We start from the raw sequence: 19279 nt of genomic DNA on the forward strand, positions 1-19279 counted from the left end.
CGATGACGTCGGCAAGGGCGTCGGCAGTAGCACGCGAACGGCGGAAGCCACACTGCGAAGGCGAGAAAACATCCAGTGCCTCGGCAATCTATTCAAGTCTCCTCAGTGCCATGGCTTCGGAGAGCTTGCCCGCTGCGGAGGTAAGGGAAACAGGGTGATAGGACGCTGACTCCGAGGCGGGTTTGCCCTTCTTGAGCACGGGGATGACGATGGCTTCGCGCTACTCTTGCGGCACTATCCCCGTGCGCCACACGTCGTTGTAGGCGGCCAAGAGCACTGGGAGCTGGGACTGATCGATGTTGCGAAGCATTTGGTATGTCACGCCGTCAGCGCCTGGCGCTGAGCGCCGTTTGCGCGACGCCAAAGCCAGGCGCAACTCCCCGAGAGTGAAATCCTCAGTGCATCAAGCACGTACTTTATTGCGCATGCTGGTCGTGAGGAAAAAGCGGCGAGGTTTGTACCACTCTCGGCGATGGTGCAGTGGGAGTTGGGGAACCTCGGGCAAGCTTTCAGGAGCGCTGAAGCGGAGTGTGTCAGCCAGTAGCTCGGCCAATTGCTGGTAAGTGAGACAATATGCAACAGCAATGGCGAGAGCTGGGAAACGTAACTCAACGGGGCAGAGGATGGCACTGAATATCCTCCACGCACGCGCGGAGCGTCGCGGGTCGTCCAGCGTGACGCATAGGCTGCCCCAGGAGCGGTCGCGTCTTTGCCGTGCGTGTCGGCGACACACGGCGTCAAGGCGGTTATAAAGTGTCCAGTGCTCCTTGCGGTCACTTTTAGTCGCACAGCGCCGGAGCCTCCGGCGAGCCGCGCGTAAATTAAGAAGTTTTATGTCCGGAGCTGGTGTTCCCACTGGCACTGTGCACTTGCGCGAGGCCGCTTCGACGCAGCGGGCGACGTGCGAGAAGTAGGCGACACCGGAAGGTGGGGAGGCAGCCGAGAGTTGCCGAAAACGTGGCCAGTCAGTGACAGTGTATGTGCGCGTGCCCGCGCGGCGCCGATCAAGTGGCTTTAGGTGGAGGGGGTAATGATATGAGCCCCACGTGTCTGCCTCCCTCTTCCATTCGTACCGGCAATAGTCACTCACAAGTGAGAGGTCTATGGCACTGTTTTTTTACGCCGCGACGGGCGAAAGTCGGACAGCCCGTATTTATAATAAGCAAGCCTGTCGCAGCAATGGTATCCAACAGGTCTCTGCCTCTGCAGTCTATGTGGGCACTCCCCCAAGCCATATGGTGCGAGTTGAAGTCTCCAAAGATCACACAATCACCTTGTAGGCGTCGCACCAAACGGGTCACAAATGCCGTGTCCCACCTGTGGACAGGATGGACATAAACACACGCCACTGCCGTGTCGCACTGCCCGAGGCGCACTTTAACCCCACACATTCAACCTCACTGCACAAGGTGTCAGAAACATCAACAGTGCAATGTGAGAGTCCATTGCGCACGTAGATGGAGGCGTAAGAGCGGGCGGGAGGAAGTGTGGGGTCACAGCACACATCTAAGTACACTGTAAAAAATATCCGTGTTTTAACGTCGGAGCAGACCGTAGAAACTACAGAGTAACATCTGTTTCCTGAAAAATAGCGAGACTGGACGTTTAAAGCACAAACTGTGCTGCGGTTTATGGGAAACAGCAGGAGTTGCCGTAAAGCAGCAGTCGATGTTTCCGTTCTTTCGCTCCTTCCGTAAAACACCAGAAAAACGTATGTCTTCTGTACTTCAAGAACACGCTTCCGTGATTTGTGTGCACGGCGACATACTGGCTGAACTTTGACCATTCCCCCCGTTCGACAATGATACAGTGAACTAGAACAGAAAGTTAAGCGACAGCCATGGGCAATGCCTTGAGAGAGCTGTCGGCGACATACTGGCTGAACTTTGACCATTCCCCCCGTTCGACAATGATACAGTGAACTAGAACAGAAAATTAAGCGATAGCCATGGACAATGCCTTGAGAGAGCTATCGTGGCGGGTGGCTAACGTATACATACAGCGGCAACGCTGCAGTCGCCGACTAAGATGAGGCGTCCCACAGTGTGTAAGGAATGCGCAGATTCGCATTGTACGCTCATGGAAAGTCAGAAAACGAAGACGGAAAGTGTGATAACTGGGCAGGCTTTGATGAGGAAATTAAGCTTAGAGCAACATTGGGTTCGAAGATAGACTAAGAAATACGAGAGAATGAGGAAGAGAAACTGTTCATTAACTCACAATGGAGAAAAAGAGCTGCATGCAGGATCACTGGAAAGTGCCAGTATGGATACATATATATATTCGGAGAGGCGGAGAAGGATAGCAGCGGTAAAAAAGAAAAAGAGAACGTTTCAGAGTTTTTACCGATTAAGGAAGAGGATAATTACAGCATTATGATACTTCACCGCAAGGGAAGCTAAATTTACTATTAGTAGCGAAGTCGGGTTGCCATAAAAAGTTATAAAGCGAGACGATATGGTGGGCCAGCCTTCGTTAGTGTGGTCACACTGACGAAGGCTGGCCCATGGCTGGCCCATCAGCCGAAACATTTGTAATTAGTAAAGGTGTTTCGGCGTACGTCGTGCTTTTTCGCTTCCGATATATATATATATATATATATATATATATATATATATATATATATATATATATATATATATATATATATATATATATATATATCGTCGAAAGGCGCTGCACTTCGTTTTCAATCTTGCAAGATTGAAAGCGAACAGGTACTTGTACTGCGTCTATGAGACTTTATTGACAAAAGATAGTGAAAAAAAAACATACCCGTCCAAGAATCCCTGCATATATGTGAATCTTGATGGTGTGCATAATAGTTTACGTTTTTTTTTTTTTCGTCACATCGTGAGAATGCACGACACACAGAAGAAGAGACAGTGTACATGTTCTCCTATTTTCGTTCCTTTTTTTTTTCGTGCTTGCAAGCCTTGACTTGTTTAGTGAGAGCAATCCTATAATCGTAGCTGCGTTGTATAGTTGGCACACCAATTAACACGCAGTCAATGAAACACAGTAATGAAGTGTATTTTAAAAGGGTGCGGTTTGCTGTTTCTTTGTATGAACTCGTTGTTTTCACGCTGTTTCGCACCGTCAAGCCTACCATGCAAGCTCAAGCCCAATAATAAAATTTGGAAGGCTCGGGGAAACGTTTGTTCTTTTTATGAATTCATGAGTCTACTCGGTGAACACCGACGGCGACTTCACTTCGTCACCGAAGAATTCATCGGTTGTTGAATGGTTCTCACTACCTGCGACGAGAACATCGATTCTTCAGAACTATTTCCCTTTACACCACTTTTCCTGAATAACCGATAAATTTTTTGCACCACCATAGCTCTTCCCAACCACAACAGGCCAAAAGAAAAAAAAATGCGTTGATGGTCACACAAAATAACACGACTGCTGCGGTGTGTCCGGCCATCACTGCCCAATAGAATGGGTGCAAGATAGCATCGGTGCATCGTGGTGTCGGCTAGAATACAAAAACAAATTGTAGGCAGGCGCTAAAGTAGTCAGTTTGCCCCAAAGGGAGCGTCGCGAGTTCGATTAAAAGCCGCACCACCCGCCGGTGCCGTTTCAGCTGAGCGCCTCCCTTCGTAGCCTAAGAGGGCGCTACGAGCGTCGTGTACATCAGTCACGGCTGCATCTGCTCCCACAAAAACGCCGGATTGCCCCGGAACTTCTCTTCCTGCCTCCAAGATTCCTGTGCGCAAGGTCAGTAAAGCTGCTAAGACTCTTTTGCAACCAAAATCTTCGGGACTTAAAGCACAGAAGCGAAAAAAACCCCACAACGAGGACGCGCCCGGGGTACGTTCAAGGCTAGGCCTAACAAAGCACCCGCGCCGACCCAACACTGGCGCGGGCGCAACGCCGGCTACTAGTGACCCCAATGCCGAAGTGCCCATGATGCTGTCCGCGTTCGACATGGACACCACACCACCTTTGAGTGCAACAGACAAAGCACACGTGTTTTCCATGCCTGCACCGCTTGCAAGTCATACGTTCATTACTACAAAAATAGGTGTAGGAGACGACAGGGGCAGGAACTATCACTTGGCTGTGTGTAAACTTATTTTGCCATATTTGGCGGAATCTGAGTGACAGCCGTGAGGTACGATTGGTGCTCGCATTTTGCATGCAGGTTGTGTTGCATCTTGTTATTGATTTACGTGCTCAGGACCAAGTAGTGCTAGCAGTTCATTTGTTTGGTTCCTCACTTGTCAAGTTTTTTGGCGCACTCTTCACTTGTTCAGCTCAGTGGTCTCTGGCACCCTACGTGGTCAAGGCAGGCGGCTATTGTCAGAGCTCTCTCACCTTCCTGCGAAGTCCATCACCTGGCACACATCACAATCAGGTAGGCATTTATTTCACCGTTATCGATCATTACCTATCTTATAAACAGTTATAAGGTGCACTCGCATGCCACAGCTCATACGAGCTAGGCATGTAACATGTCTGTCGCTATTATAAGGTGAATAATGAAACACGTGTTTGCCATGCTTGCATCGCTCATACATACCTTATTACTAAATTAGGCACAGAAAACAGTAGGGGTAGCAACGGTAACATTACTGTGCGTAGGCATATTTCAGTGCATTTTGTGGATTTTTAGTGTCGGCTATGAGGTACGACCATAGTGCTCGCACGCTGTGTTGCACCTTTATTGAGTTGCGCATGCAGGAAGCAGTACAGTGAACAGTTTAATTCTTCGGAATTATATGAAGCATTGCTTGCACTCAGCAATAACGGCATTTTTCCTTTGTTAGTGTCACTTAATTGTATTATTGTGGTGAAGCCTGCTGTTGAGTTGCATCTTTGTAGTTTGAGGATGTCACAGGTCTGTTTGTGCACGCACTCATTAGTGATCTCCTCGGTGCCCATGCACATGGCTGTTATAAGGTGCACTTGTAAGCCGGATCAGCAGGAGTCTGCTGTCACGTACACACCAGGCGTGTACGTGTCTTTGTCGTCTTATCGAGCGCAGACAAAGCACTCGTGTTTTCCATGCCTGCATCGCTTGCAAGTCATACGTCCATTACTACAAAAATAGGTGTAGGAGACGACAGGGGCAGCAACTGTCACTTGGCTGTGTGTAAACTTATTTTGCCGTACTTGGCGGAATTTGAGTGACAGCCGTGAGGTACGATTGGTGCTCGCATTTTGCATGCAGGTTGTGTTGCATCTTGTTATTGATTTACGTGCTCAGGACCAAGTAGTGCTAGCAGTTCATTTGTTTGGTTCCTCACTTGTCAAGTTTTTTGGCGCACTCTTCACTTGTTCAGCTCAGTGGTCTCTGGCACCCTACGTGGTCAAGGCAGGCGGCTATTGTCAGAGCTCTCTCACCTTCCTGCGAAGTCCATCACCTGGCACACATCACAATCAGGTAGGCATTTATTTCACCGTTATCGATCATTACCTATCTTATAAACAGTTATAAGGTGCACTCGCATGCCACAGCTCATACGAGCTAGGCATGTAACATGTCTGTCGCTATTATAAGGTGAATAATGAAACACGTGTTTGCCATGCTTGCATCGCTCATACATACCTTATTACTAAATTAGGCACAGAAAACAGTAGGGGTAGCAACGGTAACATTACTGTGCGTAGGCATATTTCAGTGCATTTTGTGGATTTTTAGTGTCGGCTATGAGGTACGACCATAGTGCTCGCACGCTGTGTTGCACCTTTATTGAGTTGCGCATGCAGGAAGCAGTACAGTGAACAGTTTAATTCTTCGGAATTATATGAAGCATTGCTTGCACTCAGCAATAACGGCATTTTTCCTTTGTTAGTGTCACTTAATTGTATTATTGTGGTGAAGCCTGCTGTTGAGTTGCATCTTTGTAGTTTGAGGATGTCACAGGTCAGTTTGTGCACGCACTCATTAGTGATCTCCTCGGTGCCCATGCACATGGCTGTTATAAGGTGCACTTGTAAGCCGGATCAGCAGGAGTCTGCTGTCACGTACACACCAGGCGTGTACGTGTCTTTGTCGTCTTATCGAGCGCAGACAAAGCACTCGTGTTTTCCATGCCTGCATCGCTTGCAAGTCATACGTCCATTACTACAAAAATAGGTGTAGGAGACGACAGGGGCAGCAACTGTCACTTGGCTGTGTGTAAACTTATTTTGCCGTACTTGGCGGAATTTGAGTGACAGCCGTGAGGTACGATTGGCGCTCGCATTTCGCATGCATGTTCTGTTGTGTCTATTGATTTGCGTGCTCAGCAGTTCATTTCTTTGGAATTGCACGACACATTGCTTACACCCGACAACATTGCGAATTTGCACGTCACTTAGCCATACTACTGCTTAACTGCAGCTAATCCAGCATGGGAGTCCTTGTGTGTACCCAAGAAGTTGGTGTATGGCAACAGAATCAAGCGATCGCATATGCGAAGTTTTGGGTGCCCTATCTTGAAGCCACCCATTTCCATCTCTTGCGCGTACTACTGGCAGGCTACGGTGCAATTCATACTTGGTATCAACTGTTTGATTAGTCAATATATCACAAAAAGCTTTAAGTAATTGTTTAAAGTAATTATGTTTCAAGCTAAAATTTTAAAGTAATTGTATTCAATATTGGACCTGGCTGCACTTGAGAGGCTGAAGCTGCTTTCACATATGTGCAAGATATGAACATCTGTTGTCAACATTAGCGATATAATGGATAGCATTACTTAAGTTGTGAACATGTGTAATGTTGGAGCATATGCTAAGCTCACTTTTGACTGCACATTCAGGAATAGCCTTTTAAGAGACCCAAGTTGCGCAAGTATGGGTGCAGTTTTCTGTAGAATTTGTGCAGTTAATGTTACAGTCTCCGTCATTATTTCTTTTCCTTGCGCCGCCTGCTTCAACTTAGTTTAAACATTTGTAGCAGGTCAAGAATATTTATATTCACTGTGCTCTTATATAGAGGACTGCTTAAAAAGCATTGGCTAATGTTCATATGAAATTGAACATAACCTGACATGCTAACCAGATATTGGAATGATTCTACTATTGTAGACTGTAAGGTATTATTACCATTGTAGCAGTGTTTTTATTATAAAATTGGGCGGTCTGAAAAAGTGCACAAGCCAGTGAATGTAATTTAGCAAAATAAGTGCTCTACCTTCATTGCAGCCATAACATCAATGAAGAATGCCCACTTGCCGGCATTGCGCACAGACATTTTCAACATTGACCGACTACTTCGAGCACTACCACTATCACAGCAGTGTGTTGGGCGGTGCCCTTTGCCCTTGTGAGCCTTGTGGAGCTTTGTTTAAAAACTATCAGAGCCTAAGAAGTCACGTCTTCAGACATCACAAGAAGCGATGCAGCAAACAGACTGATGATGCGTTTGTCTGCTCTGTGTTGTCATGCGGGGCGAGTGTGCCTACTCGCACGGAGCTTCTTGGTCACATAGCTGCCCATCTGGAGAGTGGAATTGATGCTGTTATGTGTCCTTTTGTGGGTTGTGGTAGTGTGCTGAGGTCAGCAGGTTCCTTCAGAACACATGTTTCAAGGTATCACCGGGGCAAAACTGCAACACAGTGCACGGAAGTACCTGAAATTGAATCCAGTTCAGATCAAGAGCACAGTAGCACACCCCCTGCTGATGTTGGAGATAACTGTGAAAGGGAGTCTGGTTGTGACAGCGATTTGCCGCTGAACCCCTTTTTTTTTTTATAGTGATGTCATAATCGTGGAGTGCACGCCATTTTCCTGCTCATATGCTTTGGTGTTTACAAAAACAAAAGGAGCCTTTTTTATTTTGCAAACAAAATCTGTTGCAATCAATGCTCTATCTCGTCCACTTCTTTTTTTCTTGTCTATGTGGTTTACGTCCCTACCTTTCTTCAGCCTGAACCTACTAGCCAACAACATGTTCTAGTAAGCTGGTGCAGTAGTTTCAGGGTGGTATTCCCCACCAGTCTGTTTTTTGTCTTCTTTTTTTGGCGTGTCACAGCTGTTGCACTCAATTGTAGGGTGGTAATATAGTTCTACATTTCAATCAGTTTTCACTTTAATATCTCTACAGATGAATTCATCTATTATCAAGTAACTGTTATTTACTTTGATTTTTGGAATAATTGCAGGAAATCTTCCAGGAGAGGATGGCGGCCTGTGCGCCTGCATTATTTCAGATGATGGAGGAGGCGCCGACGAAACATACTATGGAACTGGTGGTGCGCGTGAGAGACGAAGGACAAAGAGAAAAAGCAGTCCAGGTAGCTGTGCTACCATTCCTCTGCGCGCATTTTAAGGAAGACAAGAACTACCTTTACCAAGTATTTGAAGTAAGTTTCACTTTGTTGCATTATGTTAGTACAAAACTGGACAGTAACATCTTTTCAGAAAGTGATGTATTGGTTTGTTGAGAACAGCTTTAGGTTCTAGATTTTATAGAATACAGTCGATCCCGGGTATATCAAACTATGATATATCGAATTATTGGCTATATCAAAAAGTTGAGAGATCCCCTTGAATTTCCCATGCAAAAATACGGGACTGCTGTACACATCTATCGAACTCACGCACAGCAGAACATCCGCTAAATTGAACTCTGAGCCACGCTAAAGCCCACAAATTGCATTTTTCCTAACAAATAATGATCATTTATAGCCACAATTCGACAAGTTCCGATCCCTTTTCGCGTGCAAGTGACTAAAAGGGGGTGCTGAAAAGTGAAACATTGAAACTCCATCTTGCTGATCTAGCTCGTTGCACAGCACTTGTGAGTGCACCGGTATGCTTGATGTGCGATCTGCAGGTTTTAACGTGGGGGCATGGTGATGACCGAGGGCACCAAAACGAAGTGGAATGACTTAAGGAAGTTTAGTGATCTCATTGCGATGTTCGCATTCAATCGTGTATGATGGCATGTGGGACTGAAAAGCGTGGCCTTCGAGATGTGCAACTTCATGAGGTATTTTGGTGCTTCCGGTTTTAGAACGCTCATTTCGGAGGCTACGCTTTTTTCTAGCTTTCCGCACCAAAGCAACAGCTGTCGGTTACAAAATGACAAAGCCACAAGTGACATCGCTATCACCAACATGCTGACGGTGGGAGCTTGCTCGTTTGTGGGCAGCATCGCCTTTTGTGGCTTGTGGACCTGTGTACTTCTCGCCTCGTTACTGATAAATCATCATTTGGAAGTCGGCGCTACACATTGATACGCTCGTAGCGATAAAAATCATGGCTGGTGCTAGGAGCGACCTCAAGTAAAGCACAGTCGTGAACTGTTTCTTTGCGGGCTTTGTGCCAGGTGACGACTTTGAGTGCGTCATGACTGCTGTCAAGGGCGTACAATGCCTCAGTAAATTCTATGCCTTGTTAGTGTTTTCGGGCACCATCTCGGACAGCGAGCGGCTTCATTGGAGCAGAAGACGACGTCGCTGGTTCTGACTGCATGGATGCCGAGATGATGCCCAATGTTGACGGTGCCGTGGAATTATTGCTTTCGCCACCAACGCTCTACGGAGCTTACATTGGCATTCAGTGCCACTCAGCGCTGTTGTGGCCGAATGAGCTGAATTTGCTTACTTGGAAGGGTCCAGTGATATTGAGGACAACTGAAACTTGGTGGCACGCAAAAAGAGAGAAAAGTTTACAGACTATTTTCAAGTGAAATGAAGTGCGATAACTTGCAAAAGTAGATGTTCAGGCCTTGTTCTTTATCATATTGTGAGAGAATCATTCTTTAAGTGCTTGTTAGGATTTCAAAAAACTGTTTTTAGGTCTGAGATGCTCTAATTTATGCCTTAAATACACATATTTTGTGTTTCGACTCATCGATATATTGAACTACATATATCGCGATCCCCTTCGAGTTCAATATATCTGGGATCGACTGAATGCTGTGCAGGTTTTTAGCACAAAACAATAGCTTTTTCAGTTGAATTTTGTGAAAAAAGCTGCTTTTGTATAAAGGAAAATTAAACTTTGACTGCTGAAATCAGTTTTCTTCTAATTTCACAATTTCTGAACTTTGAGCAGACTTAACTTTTTTACACTTCTTAATCGATGTATTTTCTTCCCATAAAGAACAAGTGCAATGCTACCGTATGAGAATTTAGTGACCGCTGCAGCAAAATTTTTTGACAGAACAAATATGCTAAACATCCAAAAATACCTAATTCATGAATTGCTGGACACAAGTTAAAAGGAGGATAGTGTAGCTTTGCATATCTTTTGCCTTTGTGCTTCATTTTAAGGTAATTTTGGTGGCTTTGTACAGCAGCATTATTCATTAAAATTACACCGGAACACGCGCTTTGTCACAAGTATCAGCATTTGAAGATAGTGTAAAAAAAAGGCAATTTTCAATTTTTTTGTGGAACTTACTTTGGTTATCCGCATTGTGTCGTAGTCACAAAAATGTTCTGAAAAAAAAAATACACTGCCCTTGAGCCAACAGTTAGTGCGGGCAGGTGCCATTGTTTCATCAGAGCCACTAGGATAGGGAGTGAAGTCCCCAAGCATCCGACTATAAAGTTCACAGAGTGAATGAGAAGGAACGTAGCGCTGTGAAAAGTGAGACTTCATGCAACAAAAACTGTGTTGGGGCATGGTGCACGCATGGTGAACCACAGTGCACAAACTTGGTTTACTAGCCTTTTTCAGGCTCAATGGGAAAAAAAGTGTTTGTGTGCAATCAGAGTGCTCCACATGCACAAAGCATTAGTTTTTTGCAATGCACTGCAGAACAATGTTTCTCGTCACTTTGGCTGTAGTGCCTCATTACGACGCAGTGAGGAGGGCACTAAGAATGGGAATAGGCCAGAGTTGTTGCAAGATGTTGCTCACTTTGTCCCTTGCTGTCGCACATGCAAAATAATTTTAAGCAATACTATCACCACTAACATTGATATATTGACCTGCAATCATTCAGAGTTGTCTATGATGTTGCTGTAATCCAAAGAGAAAAATGAATCAAAATGTGAGCAGGTTTTTTTGCGTGCTCGCTATCCATTCTACTTTGCTCTAAAATTGTTCCAAGTTTCAAGGCTCCTAGGTAGGTAATTTGTACTTGGTGCACACAGCCTGCAATAGACCAGGAACCATGGTGGAAAACGGAATTGCAGGGATCGCATCTCTGATTTATATATTGGAATGGCCGCAACTGTACATATCTCTTTGTGCTTTTGTGTACATGGGATATTTTTGCTCATCCAGGAGGGAACAAGCATCACTGAAAAGCTTGCCGAGTTGCCATCAACGCCTACAATCATTGCACTGGGTGAGTTCCCTTGTCGATATCATTATGTGTTGATTGTTGTGCGAGGAGGTCAAGTAAATTGATGACATTTTACAACATGAGTGTGAGCCTAACTCCAGCTACAAGGTGCAGTAGATACTTATACACTTAAATAACAGATGTTGTCGGAGGAGAAGAGTGGAAGATGAGGGCAGACCTGCAACTGGGTTTTATTCAGTACACTCATGCAGGGAACCTGCGTTCATTCTGATAGTCTGAGTGAAGTATCACAGACACAATCATTGCTTTTGTTCATTAGGAAAAAAGCCTAGGCAAGCTCAAGTGCCATTGGGTCACAACTGCATCTCAATTCTTGTCTTTGCCAGTAAAGTCTGCCATGGTTTACTAAAAGTAAACAATTCGTATGCATTTAAGTTGGGCAGGTGAGAACCTTGTCTGGTCTTTATCAAGGGCTGGTGTTCCCTACATCATTCATTTATACATTGACCTGTATGACCAATGTTAACATTCCTCCATGTCTGAGTGACTTCGTTATCCTACTTGACGAGCGCACGTCGAACTCAGTGGGGTGGCACTTAGTGCAATCTTGCACACCTCATAGAGGCAATGCGGGGTCTTAGCATTTACCTTGAACGGCACAGAAGAGTAACCTTCACCCACAAACTAGCTCACCAGACAAAATGCTGTGCTTTAATATTAACCCAACTTTAACATCAGATCATACATTCTGAACATATTTACCACGAGCATGTGAAGACTTATTTTATGATTGTGCGTATTCGAAGACTGAAAAAGGCCATTGCACATTTTTTCAAAGGAAGCCTTGGAAAAATTTTGGGAGCGTACAAACCACTAGTAGGGTGTGTAAAATTGCACTAAGTGCCACACCTTTTAGTTTGTTAGTTGCTTATCAAACCAGGAGGAATGTTTACATCAATCAAACAGGCCAATATATATATGAACGGCGCAGGGAACACAAGTTGTTGATTCCTGACAAGGGTCTTATCTGCCTCTGACTTCAGTGAAAGTCCATTGATTACTTGTCAGAAACTATGACAGCCATTACTGGCAAGAATGAAATTCGGAGATGCAGCCTTGACCAATTGGCTCCTAAGCTTGCTGAGGTCTTCTTTTTTTTTTTCAGGAGGAAAATGATTGGGCCAGCGTATTTGGCTCAGATTGTACAAGAATTAATGCAAGTCTATGATGCATAGATGAGGAATTTGCAGACTGTAGCGTGTAACCATACGTGTTCTAAATGAAGCCCATTGACGAGTCTGTACCCATCCTTGTGCTCTTCTCATATGTTTCATTTGAACCACACCTTGATAACCTTAAAGGGCTCCAACACGAAAAAGGGCAGCAGGTGCGAAGGTGGCCAGAAGTCTCGCACAAGTGTGCACACAAAGATAATGAAGTTGGCCCAGAAGCTGCGTTTCAATCAGTGAAAGTGTGAGCATGAATCATACACATTTTCTGATGATATCCGGTTATTAGAGCTGAATATTATCTTGATTGTGGCTTTGCATTTTCAATTTAATTTGTTTGTAAGTATTATGAGCCTGGCGTTTTCTTTTTTTTTGTCCTTCGGAGTGTAGTCAAAATATACTGCTATTATTTCACAAGAGCCAGCACATGAAAATGCACTCTCAATTGAGATTTCTATATACTGTGAATTGTGCCAAGGACATATAGTATGTTGTGAAAAGAGAAAAATGGAAGGTTTGGCCTTAATTTTATCCTAGTTATCAATCTCACTGATGCTTCGTTAAAGAACCCCAGGTGGTCGAAATTTCCGGAGCCCTCCACTACAGCGTTTCTCATAACCATATGTGGTTTTAGGACATTAAACCCCATATATCTATCTAATCTCACTGATGCTTATGTTAAACAGGGTTTGGAAATTCATTCATCTAAACCAAGGGCATACACAGAACTTTTTAGGGGGAGGGGGCCCTTTTTGATCTGAACCAGAGGTCTGGGCAGGCAAATGGTAATTTTGCGCTAAGTATTTCATGGAGAAAAAAGTTTGGGGGGAAGGAGGGGAGAGGCACGGGCCCGGTGTGCCACCGCCTGGCTACGAATAAGTGTAGTGTATATTCACATGATGTTTCTTAGTTCAGGTCAAGCTCTTTCAGTTTTTTTACAGGATCCTCAACCCCCCCCCCCTCCCACCTCAGCATAGTGAAAAAAAACATTCTGTGATCAATAAACAGTGCTTAAAAAATTTCACTAAAGCTGCTGCTTGGGCGAGTTGGTTCATGATTAAAATATGTGCCGTCTTTTTTTGCGCTGGTAAATCTATATTAAGAAAGTTCAGCCATAATTTGTAGCTATATGTGGCACATAGAGCTTAACAGCAGAATGCAAAGTTGAAAATCAGTATAGGTATTCACCCGTGCATTCTGCTATACAATAGCAACAAATATTTCTGAAAATGTAACTGCTCATTCTGAGCATGATCAGAGCCAGTGGGAAACTTCTCAGGAGCGCCGGGCAGGCCCTATACATCCTGTGCATTTTTGCTGATTTTAGGTAGTTTTCTCAGTGACTAAAAGGGATATTCATATAATCCATACATCATTTTCTTCCAAACTTTTTGCTCTTTTAACTTCATAATATAGAATTTTTGTGAATTTTTTACCACTAGAGCTTGACTTTTGAGTTAATTGGCATCTATGAAAATTTGTAACACAATAACGGTAAAGTGCATAGCTTCTATTTTGCTTCAGTAGCTGTATACAAAAGAAATAATCAACTGGTTATCTTAAAATACATGGGAAATAATGGTAGCTAAGTAATAAAAAACTGTTTTGAGATATGGAATAAAGTTCAAAAACAGGTGAAAAGTGATCGCACTGTCAGAAACACTGTTCAATTATTTTGTTTAGTAGTTACAAGCTTGGTAATCACTGCCAAAGTCAATTTTTCGCCGTGGAGCCTCTCGCAATGCTTGTCTTGTTTTTTTTTTTTTGTGAGATGTCATTCAGCTCTATCTGCAACGTATCGTCAAGTGTGGTCAACGATTTCCAGCAAATTCATTGTAGTTTGGCCAAGCTTCAATCCTATCTCAGAATAGAGGCTCGTGTGATACTACCATTATTAAATGCAAAAAAAATATTCAATGTCGCCATTTCTAGGACTCTCACCCTAAACAAAGAAAGGAAAGATTCTGTGACTCAATTCCCATTAACTCAACACTTACACTGAGTCGTTCTCACACATTGTTATTCAGTTGCATCAGAAATATTAGTCCATGTCCATTAGAGCATACCCGTTGTCCCCATGTATATACGTGATTCACCTCGAAAGATGCTGAAAAGGCTGGGAGGTTTAACAATAAAGAGCTTGCTGGTTCAGCACCTCAGTACGTCACAGGGATTTATTCACATTAACAAGAAAACTGTACGGGCTTCAACGAAATTTACACTTCCTCAGAACCTTCTTTACCCCCAGCATCTAAGGTTATCGACAAGCACGGCAAATGCAAGGTGTAATGATGCTAGGAGCTGAAAGTGTTCCAACCTATGTATTCTGAAGGCGGATTGTGAATACAAAGGTGCACAGTGTCTTCGGACTGCTTTAGAAGTTACCCGACAATCTTCTATACACAGCTGACTCTAGACAAGCATTTTGACTTTTGTACGTCAGAAAATTAGGCCGTAAGCATAGAGCGAATGCAAGGGGCTTGCACTAGAGTGTGTTTTCACTGGCTACTTCCTTTTGGAAAAACTGGTTTTGAGCCACCAAAAATGCTGTTTATGAAAAGCACGAATGTGGATGCACAAAGGGACACCCCTCCCCAAATTGCAAAGAAAACAAAGCGATTTTTTTTTTCACATTTTGCTCTACCACGTGCCCCTACTTTTTGTATCAAGGGCCATATACATACACAGAGAAGGCATTATAAAGTGTGTGTAAGTTGCTTCTTGCATTCATTTGATCACTTGTTTTTCACATTCTTTTCAGGCATAAACATGCTGAAGTGATGAAGAATGGTGATGTAGCAAGCTACAGCACATGTATTATATGTAAATAAATTCATCTGTGTTTTGTTAATGTTGCATTATTATTTATATGGTATGCAGCAGCAGGGGTGGTTTACACACACACAGTACATAAAGACTGCATTAGTGTAGGTTGAAACAGTACATAAAATTGGACATAAAACTCAATCATGAGAATCTACAGGCAGCCACATAAACATTCCATTCCATCCCGTAAAACATCGGCTTTTCGACAGTACTGGTCAACAAAAGCTTGTGTTAGTTTTTCACAAATTAAGTTACTACCAAAACTAAGTTTATTTTATGCTCAGTGAAACAACTCTTTCCTTCAAGGCAAAGAAACTACACAAAACCTTAGTCAAGCACAGAAAAGCCATTAAACGAAACCAGGTGTTTTACTGAAGCTTCTGTTTTCATTAATAATAACGGAATAATTTACAGCCAGACTGCTCTACAGCGATCTCCGTTTATTCCTCCTCTAAATACAGCAAATTCTGTATTCCTACAAACAGAGTCATGATGTGTTTGAGATAACAGATTTGCTGTGTTTGGGATAACAGATTTGCTGTGTTTGGAATAACAGATCTGCTGTGTTTGGAATAACAGATTTGCTGTGTTTGGGTTAACAGATTTGCTGTGTTTGGGTTGACAGATTTGCTGTGTTTGGGTTGACAGATTTGCTGTGTTTGGGTTAACAGATTTGCTGTGTTTGAAATAACAGATCTGCTGTGTTCAGGAATACAGATATGATGTGAAAGAGAATACGGAAAAATGTATAACAGAGACTTCGTGATACGGAGCCTGCTGTTACTCATTTACAGAATGCCTCCGGCAACGATTTACCAGCAGCTTTTGCTGTGTACCGAGACATTTTTTTTTACAGTGTAGCAATCGCGCACTTGGCACCTCGCTGTACAGTGGTAGCTCGAGTAACCAGTGAGTCTACATTCGCTTCCGCGTACATAAGCCTCCTGTAGGGCGACGATGTCGTACTCGTTGAGCAGCAAGTACTCGGCGAGCTCACTGTGACGGCGGCGCAAAGAACGACAGTTCCACTGAAAAATGCGCGGCCGCCGTGCACAGTTTTTACTCGCCATGCTGTGTCAGAGCTTGCTGAGTAGCCAGCGCTGCTATGCAGAGCGGGCGAACCGGACAGTCGCGAAGGAGGAAGTCCAACGCGGCACGAACTGCGGCCGCGAGCACCGAGATCGCCGAAGAGTTCTCCGGAGTGGTGGTGGTGTTCGTTGATGCATCGGCAGTAGAGCCACCAGCGGCCGCCGCATATGAAAACCCTTTTCGAGTGGCAGAATTGTGTGCCATGGGGTTGTTCTTGCGAACAACTGCAAAGGCCTCGCGGCGTGTCATAAAGCGGGCCGATTGCGCGCAGACCTCTAGTAGCTGACGCTCTTGTTGCCAGCGAGGACAGCGGGGTTCTGTGGCCAGATGGGTGGCGCCACAGAATATGCAACGCGGGCGCTGCGCGGTGCAATCGGCACGCGGATGTGGCCCGCCACAATGCACACAACGTTCATGTGCGGTGCAGGTGATGTCCGTGTGGCCGTAGCGACCGCACCGTTCGCACTGCACAGGACGAGGGCGGCGAGCACGAACCGGGCGTCGTTGTTTGTAAAATTTGATGTCCTGTGGAGGTTTCCGTCCAGAGAACATGATCACGACATTGCGTCCGGATCGCGTGCATTGCAGTACAGGGAGCTGCGATGCGATGTTGTCGCGTAGTTCCTCCTCCGTGAGTGCTGGGTCGACATTGTGGATTATTCCACAGCAGGTGTTGGTTGACGCCTGCCTGGCACGCACGGGAATCTCGCAGATGTCGGAAACTGCGAGGAGGGGCGCGAGCGGTGCTCCCGCGGCAACATCGACAGCGATAACATTGCGGCCGAAGTTAATTCGCACGCGGTGTGCCCCCTCAACTGCCGCTAATTGTGCGGAGATTGCCTCTTGTGTCGCAGACCGAAAGGAGGTTTTCCTGGCGGTTGGCCTGTAGAGGACAATCTCCAGCTGGGAAGTAGACCCAGGTCTCACAGGTAGCTGAGTGGGTGGGGTACATTTTTGGGTTCAAACCGCAGGTTTTTGTACCCCCTGGTTCTTCTGCCGTGTGTTGGTAGTAGGAGCCTGTGGTTCGCAAAGTTTGGTGCCGTTTGGAGCCCCTGTGGATGGCAGTGAAGAAAATGGTTCCTCGGGCGGCCCCAGCACACAGCTGTTGCGAGCAAGAGGGCGCGACGGCGTTTCTCGAGATGCGCTGGATTTATTTACATCCCGGCGTAGCTGATTAGGTGGTCTTGAAAGAGGTGTACTCGGGACCGAGAGCAAAACTTGTTTTTCTCCCTCGGCTTGTGGGGTAGAGAGGGCTGCCTTTCCAGGTGTCCCTGTGTCGTCAGTCACCAAAGGGGAGGAGGAGCCCTGCTCCTTCTGTTCCGGGCTGCTCTCTTCTACAGAGGTGTTGGGAGAGGAGGCCGGCGTGTTGTGTGACCACGACGAGGAAGAGGTGGGGGACGACGTTTCAGTGATGGGGGAAGAACCACTGCTGGCTGCGTCGCTCTTCTGAGGGGAGGGAGACAGCTCACATTCTGTGTTCTGGGTAGCCAACCTCATTACTGCTGCTGGCTTGAATTCCTGTCTCCTGGCACGGAGACCGGTTCTGCAGGATGGTGGGCGTCCCTAAAATGGCAGCGGCTGCTGTCTGCCTTCTTGTGACTGGGCGCTTTTTCGGTAGGAAGTTTTTCACCCTTCGTGCGCGGAGCCCAGAACCAGCGTTGCTCGCGGTCTGCTGCGGAGATTTGGACAACAGGCTTGTGGCTGCTTTCAGTGTCCCTGCCCTGGTGTGTGCGCTGGAGGTAGGTGAGGGACGCGGCGGGCTTGGTCGGCCGGCCGTTCCTGTGTGCAAAACCTGTGCCGTGGTTTTGAGCAGTAGGTCGCAGGCCTTGGCTCTTTCTGCCAAGTCGAGAGCATAGCCTGACGGGAAGCCCTCAGGCAGGCCGTCTGCCAATAATTAAAGTAAACAATGATAAAAAAAGATAAAAAGGGGGGTATCGAGAAATCAAATGCTAAACCTTAAAGCCCTAAAAAGGGCTGCACACGAGAGTGCTATTCAAGGTTTAGACGAGAAATGAATACGCCCGCGGGAGTGAGCAAAAACTGCCAAAATCAAAGGACTGGGGACGGGGAAAAAAACACGTCTGCTCCGTGCGAGGCTCTCCGCGAGGCCCGCGTGCATGACGGTCGGTAAGAAATGAGAACCCCGCCTGGCTCCACTCCTCAACTGATCATCTCTGAGATTTTGCTCTCACTGGCCGCTACTTGGCGCGACCGTCTGTGTGCATTGCGAATGGCATAAGATCCCTAGATGAAACAAGTTTCCAAGGTAGCGACACCCTCCCTTTTCCTCCTCGCTTATTTGCCTGAAGCGCCCCCTAGAAGGTTTAAAAATTTCATCCAAAAGCGAATGTTTGGGTTCTGTTGCTACGGTGAATAGATGTAAATGAAATAAAATGGAACGAAATAAGACGTAGAATACACAGTTACCTTTATGAACATAAACGGCACAACACAAGAGCAAGCGGGATGTGCGTTACTCAACCGGCAACGTTGGGCAGTTCTATACTTTACACCACTAGCCATGGCGTCTCGCGTAGTACATTTTAGTTCCACGGCCGCGGTATTTCGGCCACTTCTCTGATTGTGTTTTTGTTCGTGCTGTGACACAGTGAACGTGCTTCTTGCTGGATCCTGTAAGTGGCCACAGGGCGTGACGTTGTGACGATTGATTACAACCGGCTTGTGCACACGCAAGAAAAAAAACTACGACCAGACTGGTACGAACACTCGTACAGCAGCACTGCGATGACATTTTTTTAAATGTGCCCATTCGGACAATCGTGATGCCAAGTGATTCTGATGCGGTGCTGGGAACTTCCTGAAAAGTGAGAGTTCTACTGGTGAGGTGTTTCGAAGCAGCGCGTTTCGGCTCAAGCGGGAACTGGTCAAGAGTGAAATGTTTCTGAAGGTGCGTTGATTACAACCTATAGCTGTT

At 45.6% G+C, this 19279-nt stretch overlaps 1 protein-coding gene across 1 annotated transcript; it reads left to right on the forward strand.

Annotated features, from left to right (window-relative positions):
* Nucleotides 1-2: 2 nt before the first annotated feature.
* On the forward strand, nt 3-15280 carry LOC142785206 (uncharacterized). The gene is made up of 7 exons (XM_075883656.1): nt 3-140; nt 3590-3723; nt 4263-4363; nt 5292-5392; nt 8100-8300; nt 11179-11242; nt 15191-15280. Exons 1-7 carry the CDS (start codon nt 3-5, stop codon nt 15208-15210), a joined length of 759 nt encoding a protein of 252 aa, XP_075739771.1. The 3' UTR covers nt 15211-15280.
* Nucleotides 15281-19279: the final 3999 nt, after the last annotated feature.

The sequence above is a fragment of the Rhipicephalus microplus genome, unplaced genomic scaffold (assembly GCF_043290135.1).
Source record: "Rhipicephalus microplus isolate Deutch F79 unplaced genomic scaffold, USDA_Rmic scaffold_19, whole genome shotgun sequence".
NCBI classification, from domain to species: Eukaryota; Metazoa; Arthropoda; class Arachnida; order Ixodida; family Ixodidae; genus Rhipicephalus; species Rhipicephalus microplus.